The sequence below is a fragment of the Myotis nattereri genome (genome assembly GCF_964212035.1).
Source record: "Myotis nattereri genome assembly, chromosome: 5".
NCBI classification, from domain to species: Eukaryota; Metazoa; Chordata; class Mammalia; order Chiroptera; family Vespertilionidae; genus Myotis; species Myotis nattereri.
The window spans coordinates 21,332,810-21,343,829 of NC_138080.1; the positions used below are offsets into that span (position 1 = coordinate 21,332,810).

The 11,020-nt window shown below is 38.7% G+C and overlaps 1 protein-coding gene across 1 annotated transcript; it reads right to left on the reverse strand.

Moving 5' to 3' along the window:
• Positions 1-5,941: 5,941 nt before the first annotated feature.
• On the reverse strand, positions 5,942-6,910 carry LOC308519431 (olfactory receptor 7A17-like; the record flags this gene model as incomplete). Its single annotated transcript, XM_081091418.1, has 1 exon — positions 5,942-6,910. One exon carries the CDS (start codon positions 6,908-6,910, stop codon positions 5,942-5,944), a length of 969 nt encoding a protein of 322 aa, XP_080947544.1.
• Positions 6,911-11,020: the final 4,110 nt, after the last annotated feature.

Genomic DNA, 11,020 nt, shown 5'->3' on the forward strand with positions numbered 1-11,020 from the left:
CATTTTGCATGTAATTTTGAATGTATAGTCTATCCACTCATTCTAGAAGCTGTTATAAATTCATTGTTCAATTATTTTTGATAAGGATTTATAAATGACATCATAAGATATTCTTCTGAAAAAACCTTTTTTGATTTTTTTACATAAGGGCCCTTGTGTGACACCATGGAATACATTATTGAAAAGATTTTCACAGTAAGCCAAGCTTCCAAAGATATCCAAATCATAATTCCCAGAGAGTTGTAATAAGTTGCTTTTCATTGCTAGATAGGATTAGAGTAGAGGATTGAATAGTTGCGCTAATCAGCTGACTTTAAGATAAGCTTGGCCATAATACTGTAGGTGGGACTAATGAAATCATGGTGGTTCTAACATTTGGAAGAGGAAGGAAGAATTGTTGGAATCAGAGGGAGACTAAAGATGCTACACAGCTGGCTTTAAAGATGGAGAAAGGGCTATGTGGCATGAGAACTGGAGTAGGAGAGGAAACGGATTCTCCCCTGAAGACTCCAGAAGTAACACGCCCCTACAGACATCTTTTAAAAAAAATCACTATTTTATTCTATTTTTTATCTTTTATCTTTATTGTTGAAAGTATTACAGATGTCTGCCAATTCCTCATTGTCCCCTTCCCACCATCAACCCCCTACCCCGGCCTTCACCACATTATTGTCTATGTCCATAGATTATGCATATATGCATATAAGCATATAAGTTTTTTGGTTTTTCTCTGCCCTCCCCTCCTCCCCTCTTCCCTGTGAGATCCATCAGTCTGTGCCATGCTTCCGTGTCTCTGGACCTATTTTTTGGTTGGTTTATTTTGTTCATTAGATTCCACAAATAAGTGAGATCATGTGAAACTTGTTTTTCTCTGACTGGCTTATTTCACTTAGCATAATATTCTCCAGGTCCCTTTATGCTGTCTCAAAAGGTAAGATATCCTTCTTTTTAAAAGCTGCATAGTATTCCACAGCTTTTGAAAAAATCTATTTATCTACTAATGGGCACATGGGCTATTTCCAGATCTTAACTCTTTTAAAGTGTCCTGCTATGAACATGGGGGTGCATATAATTTTTCTGATTGGTGTTTCAGTATCCTTAGGATATATTCCTAGACATGGGACCATGAGGTCAAATAGCAGTTGGATTTTTAATTTTTTGAGAAAATTCCATACTGTTTTTTAATTTTTTGAGAAAATTCCATACTGTTTTCCATAGTGGCTGTACCAGTCTGCATTACCACCAGCAGTGCACCAGGATTAGCTTTTTCCCACATCCCTGCCAATACCTGTTGTATGGAAGTGTCATTGAGTTACCATTGACACCTACCAAATGTATTTTTGGCAAATATGTTCTCTCCTGCAGTGGGCTCCCTTTGCATTTTGAGGATGTTGTTTGTTTGTTTTTGCTGTGCAGAAGCTTTTTAGTTTGATGTAATCCTACTTGTTTATTTTTTCCCTTTGTTTCTCTTGCCTTAGGAGATGTATTTGTGAAAATTCTGCTATGTGAGAGGTCTAAGATTTTGCTGCCTATATTTTCTTCTCAGATTTCTATGGTTTCACACCTTACAATTAAGTCTTTTATGCATTTTGCGTTTATTCTTGTGTATGGTGTAAGTTGGTAGTCTAGTTTCATTTTTTTGCATGTATCTCTCCAATTTTCCCATGACATCTTCAATTTTACATGACATTGTACATAGACAACCTTAAAGCCTCCACCGAACAACTATGAAATTCAATAAATGAATTAGGCAAAGTAGCAGGATACAAAATTAACATCCAGAAATCAGTGTCATTCTTATACTCCAATAATGAACTTTAAGAAAGAGAAACTAAAAACAATCCAATTTACACTGCAACAACAACAAAAATAAGGTGCCTAGGAATAAACTTAACTAAGGAGGCAAAAGGTCTGTACTCAGAAAACCATAGGACAGTGCAGAGAGAAATAGAGGAAGATACAAACAAATGGAAGCATGTACTGTGTTCATGGATTAGAAGAATTTACATCATTAAAATGTCCATACTATGCTCTAACCAGTTTGGCTCAGTGGATAGAGCGGCGGCCTGCAGACTGAAGGGTCCCAGGTTCAACTCCAGTCAAGGGCATGTACTTTGGTTGCGGGCACATCCCCAGTAGGAGGTGAGCAGGAGGCAGCTGATCGATGTTTCTCTCTCATCGATGTTTCTAACTCTCTATCCCTCTTGCTTCCTCTATGTAAAAAATCAATAAAATATATTTTTAAAAAAAGAAAATGTCCATACTATCCAACGCAATCCATAGATTCAATGCAATCCCTCTTAAAATACCAAGAGCATATTTCACAGATCTAGAACACTCCAAAAATTCATATAGAACCAAAAAAAAGACTCTGAATATCCTCAGCAATCTTGAGAAAGAAGAACAAAGTTGGAGTGGTCACAATACCAGATACCAAACTATACTACAAAGCCACTGTAATTGAAACAGCATGGTACTGGCACAAAAAAGGCATATAGATTAATGGAACAGAACAGAGACCCCAGAAATCAACCCACACCATATGGTCAATTAATATTTGTCAAAGGAGTCAAGAGCATGTAATGCAGCAAGACAGTTTCCTCAATAAATGGGTTTGGGAAAATTGGATAGGTAAAAGAAAAAATGAAATTAGACCACCAACTTACATCATACAGAGGAATAAACTCAAAATGGATGAAAGACTTAATTGTAAGCCACGAAACCATAAAAATTCTAGAAGAAAACATAGGCAGTAATATCTCAGACATCTCATGTAGCAGTATTTTTGCTGACACATCTCCTAGGGCAAGGGAAACAAAGGGAAAAAATCAACAAATGGGACTGCATCAAACCCAAAAGCTCTGCACAGCCAAGGAAACCATCAACAAGATAAAATGGGAACCGACTGTATGGGAGAACTTATTTGCCAATGATCCATCTGGTCAGGGGTTAATTTCCAAAATATATAAAGAACTTATACAACTCAGCACCAGGAAAATAAATAATCCAATTAAAATTGGGCAAAAGACCTGAGTAGACACTTCTCCAAAGAGAACCCACAGATGGCCAATAGACATATGAAAAAATGCTCAAGGTCACTAATCATCAGAGAGATGCAAATTAAAACTACAATGAGGTATCACTTTGCACCTGCCAGAATGGCCACCATCAACAAATCAACAAACAACAAGTGCTGGCACGGATGTGGAAAAAAAGGAACACTAGTACACTACTTGTTAGAATGCACACTGTTGCAGCGATTGTGGAAAATAGTATGGAATTTCCTCAAAAAAAAAAAAAAAATCAAACCGCTGTTTGACCCAGAGATCCCACTTCTGGGAATATAGCCTAAGAATCCCCAAACACCAAATCAGGAAGAATATATGCACCCCTATGTTCATAACAGCATTATTTACAATAGCTAAGGTCTGGAAATAACCCAAGGGCCCATGAGTAAATGAGTGAATGAAAAAGCTGTAGCCCTAACTGTGTTGGCTCAGTGGATAGAGCGTCAGCCTGTGGACTAAAGAGTCCTGGGTTCGATTCTGGTCAAGGGCATGTACCTTGGTTGCAGGCACATCCCCAGTGGGAGGCGTGCAGGAGGCAGCTGATTGATGTTTCTCTCTCATCGATGTTTCTAACTCTCTATCCCTTTCCCTTCCTCTCTGTGAAAAATCAATAAAATATATTTAAAAAAAAGAAAAAGAAAAAGCTGTAGTTTACATTTACACAATGGAATACTAAGTAGCTGTGAAAAAGAACTATCTCTTGCCCTTTGTGACAGCATGGATGGACCTGGAAATTATGATGCTAAGTGAAATAAGCCAGTCAGAAAAAAAATATTGCATAACCCGACTTATATGTGGAATATAATGAGCAAAAAAAAACTGATTAACAAAACAGGTCCAGAGACATGGATACATGGAACAGACTGACACATGGCAGAGGAAATGGGGTTGGGGGGGACAGGAAGGAATTAACCAAAGAACATCTATGTACATTTGCATAACACATGGACACCGACAATAATGTGGTAAAGACCTGGGGTGGGGAGGGTGCTGAGTAGAGGGGGCAAAGAGGAGAATGGGGGACACCTGTAATACTGTCAACAATAAAAAAGGACAATAGATATCTTCATTAAGGCAAAGATTGACTTTTGTCATGGGAGATTCTAACCTAGGAGATGACTGCCTGCTACAACCTGCTTCTAGTTAGGAAGTTTTAATTTCAGAACATCTTATGTGGTTGCATTAGGTTTCTGAGTTTTTAAGGCTCCTATGCAGCCCTCCCCACCCCCCACTCCCTGAGCCTTTCCGTTTTCGTGTGTGGTGCTTTTTCCGTCCACATGACAAAATTTAGAAAGGGAGAAGCATTTTGCTTGGAGCTATGGAGGAGTCATAATTGTAGACAGCACTGGAATTTTCAAGCAGAAAAGAAAATATAATTCAAGGAAAAAATACACTAACCAATCACTGACCCTAATGCAAAAAGCCCCTTATACATGAACATCAATCTTCCATACTTTGATGAGTACAGCATGAAAAAGCAATACTTTGCATCGTAACAAAATTAGTGCTTAACGATTTTGCTTCCTCATATTTCAGGTCATCTCTGACATTAAAGCCATATTAGATTAACTGATGAAAACTGGCCTTTCTATGTAGACTTCACTAGTAGATATATATTTGATAGTCAATTTTTGTCAGTGTTTATAGTAGGAATTGGGGACACTGAGCTGAATAGCACCATAAAGCCAGGAGACCAGTTATAAAGCATAGTAGCATGTTTGTAGTGTAATTGCCTGACACTGAACTCTTAATTTCCAAGGCATTCATTTGAAAGATAGCCATGCTGAATAAACATATGGCCACCTCTGTGACACAGCTATGAGATAAGCACCCAGGCCAACTGGCCCGTGAAGTTCTCCTTATGGAAAGCCCTGGATAACATAGATAACTGACCTCAGGAGCAACTCTCCTTTTCACTTTCCACACGCTAACACCTGCTCTTCAGTGTTAAATTCACCAAGAAAGAGTGAAACTTTGAGACTCTATGCATCCTGCCCTTGGACTGTAATAGATGCAGAGACCACAGCTGTGTTCTCTCTCTCCTACCCCGCCACCTTCTCTCTTCTTCCTTCTCCTCCCTCTTTCTCTTCCTCCTCCTCATTCTCCTCTTTCCTTCCACTCCCCACCCCCTCCCATGACCTCCTGTGTGGACTTCAGGCAGGGTGTGTGAGCAGGATTTGTGAACAATGAACCTTGCTTTTACCAGGTTCTCTGAAGGTTGCTGCTTGGGTGCATGCTGCAAGCATAATAAGAACCACAAGGGCTGGTCCAGCCACAACATTGGCTCAGGTCAGTGTCACAAAAATTCCAGGCCCCTGTGAGTGCCCCAGGCATTTATCATGAACATCTTTTTTATCAATAGGCTGAGACTTATATGGAACAACATTTAAAATCTACATTATTAGGAAGAGATAGTGATGTAAAAATGAATGACAGATACAAAGTGAAAACTGGTTTCATATTTTTCTGTACAATAAAATTAAATAAATGTCCTTAGATGCCACATGTAGTTTTATCCATATGAGTAATACAACCCTGATTTTTTTTTTTTTCAGGAAAACCAGAGGAAAATAGCTTAGCATAATATATGTCACATGAGATGAAATAATTTTAGAGAAATCCAAGTTGTCCCATGAAATATATGGAAATTTCCAAATATTTCTGATGCAAGGTGGAGAAAAACTTTGAGATTGTATAAAAATGGTAAAAACAGAAAACTGTCTATATGTTATACCAAAAGCTTAATAAAGTGAATTATTTATATAGAGGAGTTGAATACAAAAAATGGACATGCCAGGTAATAAACAGAAGGATCCAGTTCTCTTCCACATAATCAATCACGGTTTCTGGTTTGAAGGTGTTGAGTCATGCAATCAAGGGCACTTTTTCAGCCCCAAAACAATTGTCCCTTTTATACCTGCCATCCTCAAGAAGCTACTCAGAGCCATCTTTATGTCTTTGTTCCTGAGACTGTAGATGAATGGGTTCAGCATAGGTGTGACCACGGTGTACATCACTGAGGTGATTGCACTTGACTGTGAGGTGCGGGTAGCAGCAGAGCTGAGGTACACTGCTAGGACTGTACAATAAAATAAGGAGACTACTGAGAGGTGAGACGCACAGGTAGAAAATGCTTTATACTTCCCCTGAACTGATGACATTCTACATATGGAGGACACTATTTTAGAGTAAGAGTAAAGGATCCCAGCCAGGGGACCACCAGCCAACAGCCCAGTTGTAAAATACATCATTGTGTCATTAAGAAAGGTGTCAGAACAGGCAAGTTTGATCATCTGCTTAATTTCACAGAAAAAGTGGGGGATTTCCAGTTCCTCAGGGAAGGACAGTGTCGACATCAGTAAGCTATGTAACAAGGAATTCAAAACACTCATGATCCAGGACACCAGAACCAGCAGTCCACAGAGCCGGGGGTTCATGATGACTGTGTAGTGCAGTGGGTGGCAGATGGCCACATACCTGTCATAGGCCATCACACTTAGAAGGAAGTTGTCCCAACCTCCAAAGAGTGTGAGAAAATACATCTGTGTGATGCAGCCTTCATAGGTGATGACTTTTCTCTGTGTCTGGATGTTCACCAGCATCTTTGGGACGGTGGTGGAGGTGAAACAGATGTCTACCAAGGACAGGTTGGAGAGGAAGAAGTACATGGGCGTGTGGAGGTGGGAGTCTGAGCTGACAGCCAGGATGATGAGCAGGTTTCCCAACACAGTGATCAGGTACATGGAGAGGAAAAGTCCAAATATGAGGGGCTGCAGTGCTGGTTCCTCTGATAATCCCAGAAGAAGAAATTCTGAACTACCTGTGTCATTGCCTGGTCCCATGTGGTAGAGGTGATGACTAAGAATGAAAAAATAGGATAATTAATTTTTATGTAAATGGGCGTTACTTACCATTGAAATGCTACAATATATATTTTGTGGTAATGTAATCAGTATATATATATATATATATATATAGTACAAATCATACCCTTTAAGGCAGTGGTTCTCACCTTCCTAATGCCGCGACCCTTTAATACAGTTCCTCATGTTGTGGTGACCCCCAACCATAAAATTATTTTCACTGCTACTTTATAACTGTAATTTTGCTACTGTTATGAATTGTAATGTAAATATCTGATATGCAGGATGTATTTAGGCGACCCCTGTGAAAGGGTCGTTTGACCCCCAAAGGGGTCGGGACCCACAGGTTGAGAACCGCTGCTTTAAGGCATCCCCTGTGACATCTCTGATTTAGGAGTTTAAGTACATTCAGACTATTTTCCCCAAGGAGGTCATGTAGTTCACAGTTTTCATGAGAAATGCTTTCATGTCCCGGAGGAATATATGTTGAGTACTGACCATCTCTAGGAAAAAGGTGTAGGATGCTGACAAGCAAACTCACTAGAATATAATGGTGGTGAAAGAATATATGGAAAATAAATATCATATAATGTTAGATGGTGTCAGGTGACCTAAAAAAGAGTAGGTTTAAAAGAAAAGGGATGAGTGTTATTTTTTACTGATAGTTCAGGAAGACCTGCAAACAAGGCAGCATTTGAAAAGAGAACTTAAGGAAGTCAGAGTGGGAGATATGAGGTTATTTAGAAAACTGTTTGAGAAAAGAGCCAGAACAAAGGTTCTGAGGATAACATTGGTTTCAGATATTCAAGACATGGGTTATGACTTTGCTCTGTGTCTGGATGTTCCACAGCATCCAGACGGTGGTGGAGGTGACAGAGATGTCTACCAAGGACAGGTTGCAGAGGAAGAGGTACATGGGCGTGTGGAGGTGGGAGTCTGAGCTGACGGCCAGGATGACGAGCAGGTTTCTGAACACAGTCATCAGGTACATGGAGAGGAAAAGCCCAAATATGAGGGGCTGCAGTTCTGTGTCCTCTGAAAATCCCAGAAAAAGAAATTCTGAAATTTGTGTATCATTGCCTATATCAAGTGCTGGTGGTCATGACTAGGAATAAAAATATTGATTTTCACATAAATGGGCATAACTAATATGGTGGAAATGCTACAGTTACAATGCTACGAGGGAACAAAAAGCATGTATGAAAGTGATGTGGGTGTAATTACTGTGAGTCCAGGGAAACCTAAGAACAAGATAACATTTGAACAGGGAGCGCAAGGAAGAGAAAGCAGGAGACATACAGTTTTGTTTTGTGTTTGTTTTTTTTTTTATGAAGCATATGCCTTGCAGGTGAAAGAACCAGTGCAAAGTCCATGAGGGTGACACTTGTTTCAGATATTCAAGGTTCAAAATGGAGCCAGCATGGTGAGGGGAGGTCGGGGGGAGGATGAGCAAGAGTGGAGCCATGAGAGATGGTGTCAGAGAATGTGGGCAAATGAGGTGGCCTTTCTGCTGATGTGAAATTTCAAGTCACAGGGAATCCCTTGTCCTAAAGTTGTTCATTGCACTTTATTAATTTTGTTTCTATGTAATATATTTTTAAAAAGTATATTTTTATTGATTTCAGAGAGGAAGGGAGAGAGAGATAGAAATACCAATGATGAGAAAGAACCATTGATTGGCTGCCTCTTGCATGCCCCCTACTGGGGATCGAGCCTGAGCCACACTGGCTGGGGTATGTAACTGAATTTTGAATCTTGGATCTGCCACATATTAGCTGTTTGAATTTGGAGAGACAACCAATCCATTCTAAATGTTAATATTCTCACCCAAATAGAGAGGGCAGCAATGTCCATCCCCCTAATGTGATCTACATATTTGGTCAATAGCTACAAAAGTTTGCCATGGTTCTTTCCTGTTAGTATATATATGGGTGTCACTGGTGATAATTCTCGTTTATCTCTGTGTGTACATTCATGTGTATTTGTGTGTTTGCATGTGCCCACATGCCTGATCACAATGGAAAAGGCATATACTATGAGACATGTTAAAAATTGGAATAATGCTGTAAAGGAAAATATAGTTTTAAAAGGATAACAGTTCCTGCAAAGGAGAGGAAAACAATGAGTGAAGAACCTGGCAGAGAGCCCGTTTAGAGAGAAGAGGCAGCCAGTGTGGGTGCTGAAGTTACCTAGGGCTCAAGAGACCACACGCTGACTGGACCTTTATTGCTCCGCTGGCCTCATCATTGCATCCCCCTCACCTCCTGATCTGATTGTTATTCCTGCATCTATTTCATGTTTTCATCTGACCCAATAGTGGCTGAGGCTGGCCCTTCTCTTACTTTCCTTTGTGGCATCATTCCTTTGTTGTTCTTGAACTTCAGGATATTATCTCTTTTGTGACATACCCAATGGTTACATTCTAGACCTTGTTCTGGTCCACAAAGTCCTCCCCAAATCATACTTTATAAAATCCTACACAAGCCAGGTAATCTATCCCCTTTCTTCATATGTTTATAACTGAAGACATTGTGCCATACACACATTTACTTCACTGCACCCGGCCTTCTCCACTTAATGCAGTGGTTCTCAACCTTCCTAATGCTGCGACCCTTTAATACAGTTCCTCATGTTGTGGTGACCCCCAACCATAAAAGTATTTTCATTGCTACTTCATAACTGTAATTTTGCTACTGTTATGAATCGTAATGTAATGCCCTCTGATATGTAGGATGTATTTTCATTGTTCGCGACCCACAGGTTGAGAACCGCTGACTTAATGTAAGGTCAAATGAGCAGGGACTTCACCTCCTTTGTTCATTTATATGTTTTCACAAAGGTGTCATTTGCATAGAAACAAATTTTAAGAAAAAGATAATTAATGAAATAAATATTGGTAGGGAAAATAAACCTATGTTATGTATAGTGAGTTCAAATAAAATTGAATAAAAATATAATATGAACAGCTGAAAGAAAATCATAATATTTCATCTCTAATCCAAGCTTAATTGAATACAATTGAAAATTGAATAAAAAGCAAATAAAATTGAATAAAACTATAACATTCACAGCTGAAAGAAAATCATAATAATCTGCCTATAATTCAAGATGAAATGGGTAAAAGGAGATAAAAGACTAGGAAAATATATTCTTTAAAACACAGTGGAGGAAACAGTATCTAAAGTTATAATTTCATCCTATATAAACATAAATGGACTCATCATACTTATGAAAAAGATATAGGTGATCTTCAGTTGAATATAAAAGACTGTTTTCAAAACATCACAGAAGATGATTGCTATTTCAGAAAATAGTTCTAATCACAAAACAAAAAATGGTAGAAATAACAAAAAGTAGTTGTGTAATCAGATGCCAAAATGATTCATTACTACTAAGGATGCAGAAGAGCTTTCAATGTTTAAAAGCAATGAGGGAACACAATGTGACCAACGGATAGATTTGAGCATACAAAATTTATAAACCCTCACATAATGCCATAAATGCATCTTTACATACATACAAAAATTAAATGGAAAAGAGAAAACTTGGTGAAAAAATGTGATTTCTTTTTTGAAAGAATGCAATAAAACCCAATAAAAACATTGAGATCCCAATACATAAAAACAAAGTACTTGCACAATGTCACCCCAATAAATTCAATAAAACAAACAAAAAACAATATGCTTCCAAAGACAATTTGCAATGTAGAAAGTAAATGGCTATAAATTAAAATATATATTCAGCCTCCCAGGAAATAAATAATTGGAAAGTAATGCTCCTTATGAGAGATACTGTGAAATATGTGTCTAAAGATCCTGTGTTGCAAGATAGACTCTACCTACATTGGTCTGGATCCTTTTAATAAATACAGAATTTGCTCAAATACACCCCACCTGAAAAAAATTTAAATGCCCTCACTTCACTGCTTACACATTCACATCTAATACTGTTTTCCGACTCCCGTGAACTTCAAAACTTCCCGTGTATGTTCTGATTTCATTGGAACCACTTCATGCCCCCATTCCTTCCTCAGTCTTATCCAACTGGACTTCCATTCCCACCATGTAATTGTCAACGATGATCCTTGTA